The 18725-nt window shown below is 41.0% G+C and overlaps 1 protein-coding gene across 1 annotated transcript in view; it reads left to right on the top strand.

Moving 5' to 3' along the window:
• The first annotated feature begins 16326 nt into the window (after positions 1–16326).
• Positions 16327–18725, top strand: part of LOC128506542 (complement C3-like) — a 39347-nt gene continuing 36948 nt past the window's right edge. Inside the window, exons 1-2 of the mRNA XM_053477038.1 lie at positions 16327–16663; positions 17822–17916. Of these exons, the coding sequence (XP_053333013.1) occupies positions 17846–17916 (71 nt within the window). The 5' untranslated portion in view covers positions 16327–16663; positions 17822–17845. The remainder of the gene's footprint in view (positions 16664–17821; positions 17917–18725) is intronic.

The following is an 18725-nucleotide window of genomic DNA, read 5'->3' as shown; positions in this document are numbered from 1 at the left end:
ATTGTATTTTATTCTACTAATTACAGCATATTATAATGTTTTACCTTGTCCCAATACATTACCTAAAATAAAGTGGAGTTTTCATCCAATGTTATTATATTTTTCATAGGAGCACATGCCACATACTGCAGCAATTTGACAATTATTAAATAATAATGAATGGAATGATTATATCTTACTGTACGTGCATGTTATTCACAAGTTCTGACTCGTGTCTTACTTGTTACACAGTGTTACTCAAGACTCCAGACGTCCGTTGATTTCTTTGTCTCTTGTTTTATATTCAACATCAAAGTACAACGGTTGTTACAGTTTCTTGCATAAATCCACGACAAGTCGTTTGCTGTGTTCTGTAGCTTCAGTAGATTACAGTTACAACAACTTATTTTACTATATCTTTTAGCTTACAGTATCACGGTCAAAAGCTTGTGTGCTCCACACCTTTCTGTATCCTTCCATGTCTTAACAACAACTGAACAACTATCAAACTCAATGGACTTAATGTATAATGCTTAATTAATAAATTGAAATGAAATAAACACAACAACAAATCACAAGAATGAAATATGGCCCTTACATTTCCAGCCCCTAACTGACAGGCAGGAAGACTATTTATATCGTTGCGTACCAAATGAAAGGAACAGAACTACTTTATAAGGTAATTAACAGTCCATTTCACATACAGTATGAGGCACAGCTTATCAATGGGTCTTTTCAGTGTACTGGTTTTAGTTTTGACCAGCACATGTCTCACAAGTCCTTTTTTTATCAGGTAACACTTTTGTGATCCATCCGACGACCCATGAATTTCTTGGAGAAGACTCATCAATTATTAAAACTACATCTCCAATCGAGAGGTTTTTTCTCACTTGAGACCATTTTTGGCGCTCCTGAAGCAAGGGCAAGTATTCACACATCCATCGCTTCCAGAATAAGTCAGCAAGGTATTGAATTTGCTTCCACTTGCAACGTGCGTAAATGTCCTCTTTTTTGGCTGTTTTTTTATCAGCAGCAGGTGGTTAGGTGTCAGAGGCTCCGGGTCTGTGGGGTCATTTGTAGCAGTGGTAAGGGGATGGTCGTTCATTATTGCTTCCACCTCACACAGGAATGTATGCAAGCTCTCATCGTTCAGTGTTTGTTCTTTTAGAACGGACCTTAAGATCTTTCTGACTGTAAACTTTCTCTAATGACAACTTCAACGTGCACGGCTCTTGTTGTCAGACAAGTAAACAAGACACCATATCTTTTAACATTACTTTTACCTCATTTGACCTCGAAGGGTCCAAAATAGTCTACCCCTACATTAGTGAACGGTGGGTGATCTGGTGTTATTCTATCACATGACAGTTCTGACATTTTTTATTCACTAGTCCTAGCTCTGATCTTTCTACATTCTTCATATTCTACTTTCTACACTTTCTACCTTTTAGTTGACCTTTGGATGACCCTTAGGATTTTTTATGACTTTTTATGACTGCTTATGCATTAGACATCGTTCCATTTTTTATGTTGATGCGAGAAGTTAATCGTAGGTGTTTTGTGTTTTGTTTTATTATTATTATTAATATTATCAGTGAAAATGAATGCGTATGAGGGTATAATTTCGGAGCTGCCTTTGATGGCTGTGTATAAGTCGTCTTTGACTAGAGCTCAGAAGAAACGTGTAATGTATTTGCGTCAAACTCAGCGACCACCGCGTGAATCGCTTCGGGAAGAGATGAGTCTGGATTACGGGCGCAAGTGGGGATTTATGTTTAAATAATTAGACGGGGAGATGTTTTTCTACCAACTGGAGAACGATGAAACATTTAACACGTGTGTTGAAAAAACAACGATCACCTCAAGCAACTGGGGTGTGTTAAGCTTGATGATTTTCAAGTTACTTAAAGAAAAGAAGAAGGTTAAAGGAGCCTTACCAGCGAGTGAGAGTGAGAACTTAAATCTCTGGCACGAAATTGAAGAAGAAGAAGAAACTCGTGTCAATGAAACAACAACAAGGACTGTGCTGCAAAGTGAATCGAAGAAAAGACTGATGAGAATAATATGGAAGACAAAAGAAGCAGCTACGGCTAAATGGTTTTACCGTGTCAGCTGGGGCTTGACCAGCGAGAACAAGCCAGAGGGATCGGTGACCGTGGAGTGTTTCAACACAGAGTGTGGTGTTTTTTACCAGACTCTGAACGTCCCGATCGACGCCTGGATCAGAAGCACGAAGTTTTCGGGGAGCGAATTACAGGACTTTTCCACAAGAGTCGTGATTGGAGGGCTCGGCTCGTGACGAGGCGCGCTCTCTTCTAGCTCTGCCTCTTCTTCAGGCGGCTAGTTTAAATCCCTCTAGTTCGCAGCATCGTTCCATCCGTCACGTTTTCCGAATTTATGTCAGCAGTGTCTTGGCGAGCGACTCAGCACAAACTTCGGTGTCTTCAACAATGTCTGAAAGTCAGCAGTGCGACTAGGAGGGCTGCGAGTGCGCGACGGTTACGCTGCGTCGTGATGGTGATGAGACAGACGGATGGCTTTCTCGTTTTCATCTGGACGCGATAAAAACTGTGGTGACAAGGCTGTTGTCTATAGTCGTGTATCGCTACCGAGAAGAAACCTGCTACCATCCTAGTCAGAAACACCACGAGTGTCTGTGGGGTTTTACGGATGACTTTTTCCACGATAACTTTAAAGAAGTGCAGAAGAGACTATGGACTGATCATTTAATTCCGCCCATTCTGCGCTTTCTGGAAGCGAACAGTCTGTCACCAGCAGACGAGGTTAAACTGCGTGGGGTGTCCGAGACCTATCTGCATGAGCTGAGAACTACCGAGGGCATCGAAGAGACGCTTATACATATACTGAAAGACTTAACCGGATAGGACGATACTACGCCAAAGAACTGAAGCTTGGAAAAAGTTGTGAACTTTTGGTATGGGAACGAGGTCTAAAGAAGATGGGTAACTGCCTGCAAAAATTGAGCTTGTATGCGCACGAGTATCTGGTGAGCAGCGAGATGCAGAGACTGGTAATTAAAGTAAGCGAAAACAGAGTCGACGACGCTTTGAAGTTTAAATCGAATTTCATGTGTGTACCTGACGATGTAAAGAGATTTGAAGAGATTCTGTGTATTATTAAATCTGTAACCGGTTCTGCAAACTGGGACGAGCTTGTGCAGGCAATATAACAGCTAAATGTGAATTCCTCAGTCATTACCTTTTGTAAGATTATTGATGTTTTAAGTGAAAAAGAAATGGGCATGCATCATATGTTTACACTTTACGCATTGTTTGTTGATATTATGGTTATTTTTATAAAAAACAATCATTCTGTAGAAGTAGTTAATGACATTAGGAAAATTCATGATGTTGTATTGTATAGAAATGGTAATGTAATCCTTACGCAAGTTTTGAAAGTAATCAAACACAGCTAATATTACTATTGTGATTTTTTTTTCTTGTATGATGTTAAAAAAGAAATGAATAAATAAATTAATAAAGAAATGCCAATGTATTCCTTGTACTGTAGCTTTAAAAGTAATCAAACATGATTGTTTCTTTTTTCTTCATGTATAACATATTATATATAAAAATAAAATGAGTTTAAACAAAATAAAGGATACTCTTTTTTTTAAGTCATCACTCCGCAGATCGTAGGTGACGCATACGCGCCTCTGCTACGCGCGTTTTAAAATAGAGGGAAAATATGGAGATGTTATCACTCGCTCATACGGCACCCTCCATTACGTACCCGTGGCTAAGAATCATATTGAAAACATACACGTGGAGATTAAATCTGATCAGAATAAACAGGTAGTCTTCACCTATGGTAAGACGCTACTCACGCTCCATTTCAGACCTGTTAAAACGTCATTATGGCCTTGTTAACTTATAGAGCGGACCCCAGGCGTTTTGTAACTTATTACGAGAACCAAGTGGGCGGATTACCGGGCTTTAACGGCGCCCCGGTCATGTACGGACGAGGAGTCGGGTCGGTTTTTCCGAGACTGTTTCGTTTTATAATACCTTTGGTAAAAATGGGTTTCAACGTTGCTAAGCCTCATCATACATTGGGCGATCGATTAATTTTTCAAGCCAGCGCAATGCACCCTTACAGGGCTATGATAGAGACCTTGCTGAATTATTCAGAGGATACTCTGAAAAGTCAATTCAGCGCAGGTCTGTTTTACAAAGACACAGCGGGAGCCATGGATTCAGTGGTGGTGGTAAACGGCCCCAATCGAGGCCTGGTTCAGAGGGCTCGATTCAGTCAGGAATCTAGGGAGATTCCTTCAGCCTTGGCACGAGGCAATGCCTTGTATCCTATTTTACGTATAAACGTGAAAACCTACTCTATCCTGAAAAATTCCCGCGTGTGTAATCACGAGATTCTGGTTCTGGGGGCTACCCCCAAATACGTGGTACTGGCTATGGTGAATCACGAAGCGTTCACAGGTAAATGTGACCTTTCACTGTTTAACTTCATACACAACGACGTTGAATGTCTGGCGCTGTGTCAAGACGGTAGAAAGATCCCCGCCAAAGCGTTTCAACCTCAATTCAACAGCGGCTTAGCCGTCAGAGAGTTTTACAACATATTTACAGCTACAGGGAGACATCTGAAAGATCTACCACTCGCAATCGACAGACAGGATTTCCACAAGGGATACGCTTTATTTGTTTTTAATCTCAGCCCCTCCGAAGACACAGAGGCTGTTTCTCCCGTATCCAGTGGTTCTTTAAGGCTTGAATTACGTTTTCGCACCTTACTTTCTCACACAACTACGCTGTTAGTGTACGCCTGTTACAATTTGATTCTTGAAATAAACTCTAAAAGAAACATCCTACTCGACTATTACTAAGTTAATTCCGCCGAAGGAGGGGAAAAAATGAACAATCATTAACTGGAAAATCTTCTTCGTCATCTACTGGGAGATTCGTTCAGCGGCGTTTATGCCTCTGATGAGCTACCTATGCTATCAAAAAGCTTTCTTTGACCGGCCTATCTCATAGTTAACACGCACCCTTGACACATGCCTGGAGAACATTGGCTCGCTCTCTCTCTGGACCCCAACAGGGAAGCGAGCTTTTTTGACTCTTTTGGTTTCCCCCCTGACTTTCTATGACATTCTATTGGCCTCTGATCAGGGTTGTGTAACTATGCTTGTATTACTTGACCTCAGTGCAGCTTTTGACACTGTTGATCACGCTATTCTTTTTCACAGATTAGAAAATGTAGTGGGAATTAAGGGTACAGCCCTCTCCTGGCTCAGATCCTATCTGACCCATCGTTATCAGTATGTAGACTTAAATGGTGATTATTCTGCATGTTCTCTAGTGGAGTTTGGCGTTCCGCAGGGTTCAGTTTTAGGTCCACTGCTTTTTTCCCTTTACATGCTTCCTCTGGGCAACATAATCCGTAAGCATGGTATTAGTTTTCATTGTTATGCTGACGATACACAGTTATATGTCTCAGCAAAACCTGATGAGAAAAAACAGTTTACTAAAATTGAGCATTGTGTGCAGGACATAAGAAATTGGATGCTAATTAACTTCCTTCTGCTAAATCCGGATAAGACAGAAGTTCTAGTCATAGGACCGCATACAGCTAGGAGTAAAATTTTAGATCACACCGTAACTTTAGATGGCCTTTCTGTTCCATCAAATGCAACAGTGAAAGACCTTGGTGTGATTATTGATTCCAGCCTTTCATTTGAAGCACATGTAGATAATATTACCAGGATAGCATTCTTTCACCTCAGAAATATTGCCAGAATAAGAAATTTATTGTCGCTAAACGACGCAGAAAAACTAGTTCATGCTTTTATCACCTCTAGGTTGGACTATTGTAATGCCTTACTGTCTGGTTGTTCAGCTAGATGCATAAATAAGCTTCAGCTAGTCCAGAATGCAGCAGCGAGAGTCCTTACCAGAACCAGAAGATATGAGCACATCACCCCTATCTTATCTTTACTCCATTGGCTCCCTGTGAAATTTCGCATTGATTTTAAAATACTACTCTTGACATATAAAGCATTAAATGGTCTCGCGCCGCAGTACCTGAGCAAACTGCTAGTGTATTACGATCCGCCACGCCTACTTCGATCAAAGGATGCAGGCTGCTTGTCAGTACCGCGTATTATGAAAAATACAGCCGGGGGCAGAGCTTTTTCTTACAAAGCCCCAAAGTTATGGAATAGTCTTCCAAATAGTGTTCGGGACTCAGACACAGTCTCAGTGTTTAAGTCCAGGCTAAAAACCTATTTATTTAGCCAAGCATTTTTATAAATAGATTTGCCATAGGTAAAGGAGCAGATCTGGGGGACTCATGGATGTAGAGTATTATGGTGAACTGGTATGTTTGGATGCTGTCTTCCTCACTCTCATTGATCACTCAGGTTTGCTGACGGTGAGGTGATTGTTTGCTTTACATGTCAGGAAGCCCTCATGTTTGTGTTTCCTTCTGGCTCTCCCTTTTAGTTATGCTGTCATAGTTAGTCCTGCCGGAGTCTCTGCTTGCACTCTACAGTTAATATACATTCACATTATACATTGTGTGACTGTGACCATACCTAACTGCCATCTCTCCTCTTTTTCTCTTTCCCCCCCTCTTTCTTTTTCCTCTCTCCTCCTGTCCCCCCCTTTCACTCTTTCTCTCTCTCTCTGTCGAGCTACACATGTCGTTCCTGAGCTGCCAGTGATCCAGACTCCCTTTGCCCTCCGGACCTGTCTGACCCATCCTGGTGCCCCGCTTCTGGCTGAAGATCTCGTCACATGGATGCCCTGTGTGTCTCTCTGGGATGCGTCTGGTGTCTGGGAATGATTCTCTCTACCTAGAAAATGGTTCTGGCCTTGACTGGTGTTGGCAACTGTTTCTCTGGGGACTTGACAGTTCGATAGTTCATGACTGGAACTTCTTACAAGTCTACCTGGGTCTTCAATAACTACCTGGACTCCATATTAACATCAATTAACATCAGCTATTATAGCTGAACTGCCTCCCACCCTACACACTGTATAAATACAGATCATTTACTGCTTTCTGTTTCACCCAAATGAGGATGGGTTCCCTGTTGAGTCTGGTTCCTCTCAAGGTTTCTTCCTATTACCATCTCAGGGAGTTTTTCCTTGCCACTGTCGCCCTCGGCTTGCTCACCAGGGACAAACTGACCATTTTGATTCATACAAATTCACATTTCATACAAACTTAAATAATTATTTTGACTATGTAAAGCTGCTTTGCGGCAATGAAAATTGCTAAAAGCGCTATACAAATAAAATTGAATTGAATTGAATTGAACTTTATGTATTATCCAAAAACAATCCTGGATTTTTTGAAAAATCAGAGAGGAGTGAAAAACATTTTTTACCATAACAGACAATTGCAGAGCCCCGTGTCGGCTGTCTGTGGTGAACATTGCGTGTATTATCTGTGTAATAGGGCATACGGAGTGGCGTACGAGGACGTGCTATCTTTTTACAGAGATGATGTGATAAAAAATGACAGGATGGTGTCTGAGTCTGAGTATTATCTGTGTTATAGGGCATGCGGAGTGGCGTACGAGTACGTGCTATCTTTTTACAGAGATGATGTGATAAAAAATGACAGGATGGTGTCTGAGTTTATGAACAGATATCAGAGCTGTATAAGGAGTCGTCGAGCAGGTCTATTTAATCACACTGGCTGCTCTCTGAAGATGTTTGAGTGTCATAATATGTAACTTGTATTACGATTCTTCTTTGTGTATGTGTTTTTTTTTTATTTTTTTTTTCATAAACCTTGATATATGGTCAAAAGAGTGTGATACCCCTTTTTTTATTTTACCACTATTATTCTTCATTTACCTTGATATATATTCGAAAGAGTGAAAAAAAACCCTGATACCTTATATTCGAATCAATAAAGATTTTATTTTAAACGGACAGAAACATTGTTGTTTATTTATTCATTTTATGAGAAATTAACCCATCAAGGTGAAATATTTGTGAGTCGCATCATCTTCCTCTTTTTTTTCTTTTTTTCAAATACTGATAGAACTTGTTGTAACTTTTACCCGTCGAGCCGTCAGCGCCACCGTCTTTAAACGATTCAATGGGATATTCAGGCTTGAGAGTGTCTGTACAAAAGCGTTCCAGCCCGCGGGGCGCCTGTTAAGAGACATCTTGCGGGTGCTTGTTAAATGTTTCATCAGATCGACTATGTGGGAACCGTTAATCACACGCTTCTTAAAAATAAACTCCCCATTTTCGTTCCACTCCCCCGGTCCCGAGGCCTCTGATATCTTATGTTAAATATAAGTGGCTTTCCTTTTAAAACGGGGGTTAATGCATTCGATAACGTCTTTTAAAATAACGTCTTTTTTTTCTTTCTGAGCCTCGACAAGGCTTTCAGCTTTTTTTGGTAAAGTAAGGGCGATCTCTCGAGTCTCGCCTTGCTTCTGTTTCTGAAGAATAAGGTATCTTTGCAGTAGAACGTTGTACTTTTTTATTTTTTCGTCGGGCGATATCCCTTTCTGATCCAGTATCTCTCTCATCTTCTCATTCTCATCCAGCTCATTTTTGGCTCTTTCTCTGATATCTTTGCCATGCTTAACCTTCTCGTTTAGATGGTTTAGTTGTTCAGGGGAGATGAGAAACATTTTCTGCGAGGTCATTCTTTATTTATTCAGAAATGGCACCGCCGATCAGCTGCGCTACGAACGGTAGAGCCGTGCTGAGTAATGGTAGAAGAAAACTGCCTGTTTGAAGAATTTTTCTTTTCTTGGATATGGGGGTCTTCTTGTCCGCGATTAGTCTAAAGTGTTTCTTCTGTCGCTAGAGTTTCTTATACTGATGTTTGGACACAGGGATATTCCCTTTCAAAAGGTTTAAAGCAATCTCGCACAGAGCTCTGATGACATCAGCGTGGGTTGTCATTAGCGCTGACATTTAAAGTGCTGGTAATATTTTGGTGACTGCTTTTAAACATCTGTTTAATGATTGGATGTGTCAGGGTTGAAAATCAAATGATCTTGCACTTGCAAATATCTATAAAAGCTTGCAGGTGGTAATAATGCTGTTTTGGCCTTTCAAAATGTATACTGAATGTATACTACAAAATGTATCTCATCCTAAAAGCTTGTATTTATATCTTAATGGTACTCATCTGATCTCTTATTCATTTGTGTGTTTTATGAGCAGATCATGATATTTCAGCCTGACAGTAAATGCAGTGGGAGATTGAACATGAACAGTAAATCAAACTATAAAGCCAACACTGAAAAAAATACACTGAAAAAAATGAATCTGAGATGTTGTAAATGTAGCATAATTAAATCTGTGTATTCAACAATAAATAATCAAGTTTGTACGTTTACATAAATATATCTAAGTTATAACTTAATCTGCATTTGTTAAGAATACAAGACAATGTGCATTTTTTCCTTAACATATATTTTTTACGTAATCCCTGACAATCTTTTTAAGTGGACACACACAACAAGCAATAATCTTGTTCATTTTACTCTGTTTAAATAAAACTGCCTCCCCATGGAAAAAGCATGGGAAACCTCGTATCAAATTAGTGTACCAAAGCCTCATTGCGGTAGGAAACAACTCTTTGGAGCGTTATGTTCACCTCGTGTGTAAAAAGTTTTAACGGGTTGTTTTTTCTTCCCAAACGCTGGGTTGCCGCTCTTGGGTAATTTTTCTGGGTTATTTACAGAGAGTTGGGTAGTTTTTGTGTAACCCAGCTGCTGGGTTGAAGTTTGCTTGGTCCCCCCCGCAAAGTTCACCGGTGGATTCAGCGGCTGTCAGTCAGAGCTTCGTGTCTCTCTTGAGCTCCCACACCGCTGATGACGGTTCATCCTCCTCGGGCATTTAAGGGAAAATGGCGTTAAATTCAAGGTCTGTATACACATGTTCACTCACCTAAGTCACATATGACTAAAAAGATTATTACTATATGTGACATTTATTACTGTTACCGTGTTACGGTTACACTTAAACTTTCAGGCTGGTCTGAGGTAAGATAATTTAGCTGACAATGGCTGCTATAGTGTGTGAAAGAAACGGATAAGATGTCTGAGCTTTTTATCTTTCTCTGTAGAATGTTTGCGGAGTGACGAAGATGCTGAAGTGATGAATGAACGCTAAACCGTTAACTGTAGTGCTAGCATGACGCAGGCATTTAGTTAGGTTACTAGCGTTAGCAAACACATTAAGATTAGAACTTTATTAATCTCCCTATTTATGAGAATAAAATGCTGGGGTTTTACAAAACACTGACCCTCTCACAAATATACACACCTGCTAACCTCCCGTTTTTCACTAGTTAGTAATTTACTCCGCGGTCAAATTTCTCCTGAGGTATAACAATATTTTACACCTTTCCCCCTTTGATAAGTATGCAAATGTATCACCAGTAATTGCATGTAAGCTAACCAGGTAGCCCTCTTTAACCAAAGTTGCTTGTGACTCAGGCTAAATTAACTAGTCAACGCGCCAACAACAGGAAAAAGTACCACAGCTGAACAGGTAACTACTAGATGAAAGTATTAATATTTGGGTGACTGTGCCAGTATGACCCCAGCTATGACATTTTTTTCGGTAATTTGCTTAAAATCAACGCGGCCACATAATCAACTAGTCTGACATATAAAAAGACTTTATCCTAAAAGCCATGCTTATTTTGCTGTTTTATTTTTGGTAGTAGCTGTCTCCAGGTTTTTGTTTCAGGTTACCTATACCCTATCTTATTGGACAGCTTTGTCATTTTTTATTTAGTATCAATCCTATTACACACTAAATTAATAGTTTTATTCAGTTTAATCCTTGCTATTCAACAAAATTGTTTACTTTCTTTCTTTTTTTTTTATTTCTAAGGTTGGAACCAACATGGTGAAATACCTCCAGCAGGCTGAAGTGTCAAGGCCGTACCCCTACTGTACATCCTGACGTTGGGAGATGATGACCAGCGCTGCTCTTAGGCATTCGTCATTCTGGTGGGACAGGCTCTGGAGCAATGCACACTACTTGGGGCGGTTGATGTGTGCTTAAAGTCATTTTATATTTTTGACATTAACTATCCAAAGGAGTGTGCTCCTGTATAGGACTTTTTGTAATGTTGCTATGAAATATCGAGGCCTACTTGAAAAGTCATAGACAGTGTTTGTATGTTAAAATGAGACCAGGGCTGGATAGTTTTGTTCTGCAAAAAAGATATTTGGAGTCACAGAGATCCTGCTCTGTAGAAGCTGCCTCAGCCTATTTGTGCAATTACTCCATTCTGCCCTTGTGAGTAATAATATGGTAATGATGTTGCTGTTGATTATCTGTTCTTGTGCTTTTGAAAAATAAATATTTTTTTCTAGGAACATTTAATAGTATGATGTTTATTGCATATATGTATGGTTTGCAAAACTTGGAAGTTTTTTTGTAATAGACCAGTATATCAAAGTATTTTAACTGTTTAATAGACATTTTTTTTATTCATTTTTTTTTTTTTTACTGATTCACTATAAACAAATAACCTATTTTGCTGGGTAAAATTAACCCAGCATTATAGTTAAATGTGACTTAGCATTTAGGTTGAATATTTAACCCATCTTGCTGGGTTAAACAAATAACCGGTGAACTTTGGGGGGGAGCCAAGCAAACTTCAACCCAGCAGCTGGGTTACACAAAAACTACCCAACTCTCTGTAAATAACCCAGAAAAATTACCCAAGAGCGGCAACCCAGCGTTTGGGTAGAAAAAACAACCCGTTAAAACTTTTCACACACAAGCTGAACATAACGCTCCAAAGAGTTGTTTCCTACCGCAATGAGGCTTTGGTACACTTTTAATTTGATACGGGGTTTCCCATGCTTTTTCCATGGGGAGGCAGTTTTATTTAAACAGAGTAAAATGAACAAGATTATTGCTTGTTGTGTGTGTCCACTTAAAAAGATTGTCAGGGATTACGTAAAAAATATATGTTAAGGAAAAAATGCACATTGTCTTGTATTCTTAACAAATGCAGATTAAGTTCTAACTTAGATATATTTATGTAAACGTACAAACTTGATTATTTATTGTTAAATACACAGATTTAATTATGCTACATTTACAACATCTCAGATTCATTTTTTCAGTGAATGTATTTATAAGACACAACATAATGTCAAACCTAAATGGATGTCAGTCTCAACTTTCCACTTATGTCAATTTATGTTCAGTGACAATACATAGGTGTGAACTAAAGTTCACCAAAATTTTTGTTTGTTTGTTTGTTTTAGATAACTTGCAAATGAGTTAACTCAACTCTCATATCTGCATGCAAAGGACAGGAACCATGCCCCACTATCAAGAAACTATGAAAATAGAACTTTGTTTATCATTTGGTATTTTTTCTATTTGAAGTAGATAAGAGCATGAATTTTTATGTGAGCAGTTCAGCACACGTATACATCCATGCCGACACACACACACACACACACACACACACACACACACACACAATTACAAAAATAAAGTACAAACAGCTAACATCATTAATAATTAACCGCGGGTAACAGCATGTTAGTGATCTTGTAATTTATTAGAATTAAATCAGTTTTATTTAAGATTCAAAATTGCTTCAGACTCAGGCTAAAGAGGTACTGGAGGACACTACAGAGTTGGGGAACACAAGATTTCAGAACAGTAGGATTGATCCTATTCGGACCTACAGCTTTTGTAGGGCTGAGCTTACTCAGGCCATGTTTTCCTTGATCCACTTAGATATTGATTGCTAAGAGTGCAGGAGTAGTGACTGTTTTCTGTTTAGGGAAGACATGGGAGCAGGAAAGTGTGGGTTGAGGCTGAAGCTGGGGAAAATGTGAGACATAGGGACATCAAATCTTTTAAAGAAAGTGTTGAGGTCGTTTACACGTTCCACATTTCCCTCAGTGGCCTGGCCGCTTGGGATGCTCTTCATGCCTCTCCACACCTTTCTCGTGTTGTTCTGTTCAAGCCTTTGTTCCAGTTTTCTCTCGTTCCCATAGCGCTTTCGCGCAGCATCTCGTTCCCGCTTTTTCAGGGAACAGGGTTACAGCAAAGTAACCCGAGACATTCCCTTTAAAAAGCTACACTCGATGCTGCGCGAAAGCACTATGGGAACGAGAATACTTCGCCGCACTGCAAGTGTCTGGACCCCCAGGGTTGTATCGTGTGCGCACAGTACCCCCAAGGAGTCCTAGACCCCCAATGTCTTGCGGAAAGGCAGCCTGCCTCATGCCATGTTTGGAAGCCCCTCTTGCCGGAGCAATAGATGAGGCAAGCTTCCTGGTCGAACGGCCCTAATTACTAGAGGCGAAGTATGCCACGCGCCTCATAGGCTAGAGCACTAGCATCTCCAACCCAACTCATCTAATGGCGGCTGCCCTTCGGCCGCAGCCCCAAGACGTATAAAACTCTGCTCTAATTTAAAGCCCTGGCTTAATGCAGAGGTGGGCTGTAAATTGAAGAGCATGAGCTGGACACAGCGAATGAATTCTTTACTGCTCCAGAGCTAACGGCGGAGGACAGAAGGCTTCGACTGTGGAAGATAGTTGGGCTGAAATGCAAAAGATCCCGAGGGACAGAATTACTGCTGTCCTCCTAGGCTAAGGCACTAGCATCTCTAACCCGACTCGTCTAATGGCGGCTGCCCTTCGGCTGCGGCCCCAAGACATATGAAATCTGCTCTGATTTACGCCACTGGCTAGTGCGGTGGTGTACTGTAAATCCTAAGGAGCATGAACTAGACACAGTTAATGAAGTCTTACTGCCCCGTAGCTATAAAGGCGAAGAACAGAAGCTTCGAAGACAATTGCAGAAGATAGTTGGGTGAGGATGCAGAATAGCTCTAGCTAGCCAATGGCAAAGCCTAAGCTGTCAGGGGTGGTCTGTGTGAGGCAGGCTTGGAGGACCCAAAAGCAGACACAACAAAATATGTTCAATATAACTGATTTTAATGCAAAATGTCAAGGTCAAAACAGATTAATTATAATCAAAAGAAAAGTTACTTTATTTAAATACCACCAATTTAACGCAGAAAATGAAAGTCAAAAGGAGGAGATTGAAATAAAAAAAACATTACTTTGAAGTGAGCTGTGGCGTGGCTGAGCAGGGGCTGTAGATAGGAGCAAAGGAGCGAGTGGCACAGAGCGTGCGCGGTGGCCAGCAGAGCGCGCGCTGCTGAGAACGCGCAGGCTGGACAAAAGCTGCAGCAGAGTGAGCGCGGCTGTGTGGAGAGATGAAGTCCGCTGCGCGCGTACTGAATCCGGCGCACGGTAGAGGGAGAGCAGCAGCAGCCGAGCGAGATCAGAGCTGCAGTGATCCTATGGGTTTAAACAGAGTCGCAGTCGAAAGGGAAAGCAAATGTTCAAAGCCGAGTTATCAGTCAACGACGCAAACAATTCCAAATCGTGAAGCAAAGGCGTAACTAGGGGAGAAAAAGGTCAACAACGTGAAAGGCAAAAAATGTATATTTTAGTAAAACACGACACAAAAACACTTGGCTTGGAGCACGCAATAATTCGGCAAGAGTTCGCTGTCTGAGAAAGAATTATATAGAGTGCGAGTGATGAATGAGATGAGGCGCAGTTGTGCTCGAGCATGAATGAATGAGGCGGCAAAATGGAAGCAACGGAATGGAGTGTGGAAAGGAGTCGCTGGAGATCATGACCTGGCTTGAGCAGAGGGCGTGACTTGGCGTACCGTTACATAAGCACAATAAAAAGGCTGATGAGGCCCGTGAATAGGCCTGCAACTAAGGGGTGCTTTCCACCAGCCCCATCAGTCAGGACGTAGCCGAGGAGCGGCTACGTATGTTCTGAGTGTACTAGGGCAAAAGCCTGAGGTCAACTTTTTTGCAGAAGCTCCAGCACTAAAGTGTTTCGGCAGTGGACTGGGTCTGCATGTTTCGCCATGTCCTAGTGTAGTTTTTCACGCTAGGACATGTTAACCTCCTGACTGCTGGAGGGAGTATTTCAAGGCCAGAGTCATCGTTTCGGGACAATTGATGTGCCACACGAGCAGATGACCTCTCCAGATCCCTTGGGCTGGGCGGCCATCTAAGGCCGCACTCCGGCCCCTAAGGAAAAAACGTCTGCCAATAGCAACTTGCGATGACAGGACGGACCTAGAGTGGGACCCAGGGTCAAGGACGAGGGTCTGAACCACATAAAAAGGGTACGAAGCTCCCGGCGCGTAACCCTTATTACCTCTGGGGATTGGCCCTTGGATGAAATCCCCAGGCACTTAGCCACCACTGAAACCACTCTGGGAGCGGTGACGTTACCACCTGCCTAGCTTATACTCCTTTAGAGTATGCTATAGTATAATAAATTCGGCACGCGCAGGAAACAGCTGTGCCCGCATTGCGCTCGGATTCCACATGACACACACACTCATACCTTGTGTGGGAAGAAGAATGCTTTATGGCGTTAGGGCTCCACCCTAAAAAGTGAGGTGAGCTAGGGCAACGTATTGACGCCGACGGAGGGGTGGTGATGGTGGTGGCTGTTAGGTGTTCGGTGTCCTGAAACACGGCAGGAGGAACCCGAGCACCTAACACTTTGTCCTGAGGATACTGGTTTTCCACAGTGCTTCATGCTTAAGGAGACATAGCTGGCAGTAGGTTCCCCGCTGCCAGTGTCTCTAAAGGTGCACACACCTCAGCTAGATGGGTGTGTTAAGTGTTCGGCATCCTGAACATAAAAGGAAGGGACCAAACACCTAATGATTCACTGGAGACCGCTGCTCTCTGAAACACCAGTGGTGGCGGAGATTGAACCACGGCCTCCTAAGGATGCTCGTCCTCTTCATTGCTTCGTACCTAAAGAGACATAGCTGGCAGTAGGTTCCTTGCTGCCGGCCTCTCTAAAAGGTGCAGCTCTCAGTAGGTCAGTTTGGTATGCCTGCAAAGCCATTGTGTGCAGGGCTGCACCAGGCTGACCCGCTGCCTGAAAAATCTTCTCCCACCAACGAAGATGTTAGTCTACATGCTTGGTGGGGAGTGGGGATTTTTCCCAAGAGGATGAGCTTCCAGAAAGAGATAGCCCGTGAACGTCTCTCTGATCTGGGACATCATCAAAAGGACCGCGCTTTCATCTTGACATTGAAACAAATCAAATGTCAATAGCACAAAAACACAGGATAAATACGGCTTATTCCATGAAAGAGTTAACTCATGGAGGTCGCCAGGAGGGGAGGGGCCATCACTAAGGTCCCTCCTCCTCCGGCCACCCGACAGACACCTGTCGGCTGACCTTGAGCATTTGGGAGATTTATTTAATTTATTTATTTTTACCGCGAACCGAGGTGTACGCGTTGGACCGCGCGTTACCACCTCTAACACCAACTAACACACCGGCTCATCACTCGAGGAGCGCTCTGGAGTGATAGTTTCCATCTCCACGGAAGCAAGAAAGAAAGTTCTTTCCCCCCTTCACAAGAAGCGCCGAAGCACGCTGGAAAAGTGGAAGGTAAAAGACTCATGATCCGGTGAGAGAGTGAGAGAAAAAACAAATACTGTCTTGTGCACCTCCGCCAGATTTGCACGCCAGAAATGCGCTGCAGGTCGCTGTTTCGCTTTAATCCTCCCCCAAACGCTCAAACAAAAAACGCGAAGATCGCCCTCAGCGAGATATTCTTCTACACGGAGGGACGGACTCGTGTCTAGCTCTGCCATCTTTCTGGTGAGTAGTAAGACACTTTCTATTTTCGCTTTCTGTTAAAAAATGCTTGCACACACGCACACACACAACATGGATCCTGAAGAGAAAATGATCTGAGAGTGTTTCCGGTTCATGCCTACTTATAACCTCGGTTGACAAGGTTATACATGCCAAAATATTTGTAAGCACCTTTAATATTAGCATACAGCAGGTCTAGTGTCCTATCCCGCCTGGTATGGCAATCCACATATTGAATGAAAGTGGAAATAGTCTTGGTCAGCGATGTGTGGTTGAAATCAGCGGAGATCAGGAAAAAGGTGTCGAGTCTGGAGTCCGGGTACAGAATAAATGACAGCATTTGCAGATGGAGGAATGTATTCAGCAGTTAGATTTTAATTTTAATAGATATTAACATGTATAAAGAGCTGAACCCCATTCAATCAATACCAGAGTCAAAGTGGGGAGTTCAAAGTGATCAAAGGTTCAATTGACACAACAAGATGCCTGCAATCCAGCTGATTTACGGTAACTTTTGCTTGATTAACCCTTCACATGCTTCGGGGCAGGAAAATCCTGGAATGGGTTGGTACATTCATCTCTAAAATATTAACAAATGAGACGTACATGATTGGGCATAGACTGTAGGTTTTGATCAGCTAAACAATAAGAAACAAAAGCTGCAATTCCTATCAATATTTTTCATTCTAATGTTATTGTAAAGAAAAAAAAAATAAAATACATAATTATTTTGAAGGGACTGAATGAAAAAAAAAAAATATTTTAATGATTGTTTAAACTCAAGGAGTGTGCTCATAGAAAAAAAAAACTTCCCTGATTTGGGAACTATATAGAAATATATGTATGAAATTTAATTTATTATTTTATTATTATTTAAATGACATATATGTAAGGAAAGCACAATATGGGAAAATTAAAACTAAAAGCAAATAAAGTATAATTTGTAATATGTAATGTCATTAAAATATAAACAGAAAAGAGTAAATTAAACGAAAATGCTACATTAACAAACAGTTTAGAGAACTAATTAAAACACAAACCCCCGCTTTGCCTAAGTAGGAGGAGTTGAAGAGGCGTTCTGTAGTTGGTCTCTCTAGAGGGGTGTGCATGAGGCTGAAGTATATAAAAACTGAAATACTGCTTGTTAACACACTTTCTCAGACTGAGCCAGGATCAGCAGGCAGGATGTATGTGGACGTGGTGTGGCTGACAGCTGCGCTTCTCTCTTTTCCCCTGATCACCTTGTGTGACCCACTGTGAGTACACACACCACACACACACACACACACGCTGCACTGTTGTTATCATGTTTTAATCACGCCTTAGCTAGAAATTAACACTTCAACAAATTCATAAAAAAAACACTATATGAACAGGCCTCTTAACATACAAATGTTGTTCTTTTTTGTTGACAAAAATATAATAATACAGATTTGAAAATAAAGTGATTTTGTTTAATTAAAATATTTGCAAAATATAGATTTTTTTTTTACAGTAACTATGTTTAAATTAAACTATTAAGAAGTATATTGTTATTACATTATAATTATTAATATAATTATTAATAATAGTTATTATATATTATTATTATTATTATTATTATTATTATTACCAGCAGCTATATATCAAAGCACCTGCTGGTAAAAAAAAAAACAAAAAAAGCAACACCTAAACAATGATAAACAACAAAAAATAATGAATATATATATACCAGGCCTACATTTATGTGGAGTAACTGGTGCAACTACAGAAAATCTCCCCAGTATAATTCTCTGTTAATTCCCACCCACCAGTTATCATAACTCTCCACCCCAACAGCTACAGAATGGGAAGGGGAGCTTGTGTTGCTGTGATGAGCAGGCAAAAGATTATACATTATAAAAGATTAGGCTCCTCCCACTCCAGTTTTGGTGTTCTGTCTCAGATGGCTGTGTCATCATTGTAATAAACTCACAAACTCCTGTAGAAAGGATGTAGTGTTATTTAGTGCAACAACCAGGAGTCATATGGAGGAGGTTTTACATGACTTAATGACAAACAAAAAATACAAAATATTTTACAGTTA

The sequence above is a fragment of the Clarias gariepinus genome, chromosome 18 (assembly GCF_024256425.1).
Source record: "Clarias gariepinus isolate MV-2021 ecotype Netherlands chromosome 18, CGAR_prim_01v2, whole genome shotgun sequence".
NCBI lineage: Eukaryota > Metazoa > Chordata > Actinopteri > Siluriformes > Clariidae > Clarias > Clarias gariepinus.
This window is presented reverse-complemented; position numbering and strand designations above follow the sequence as displayed.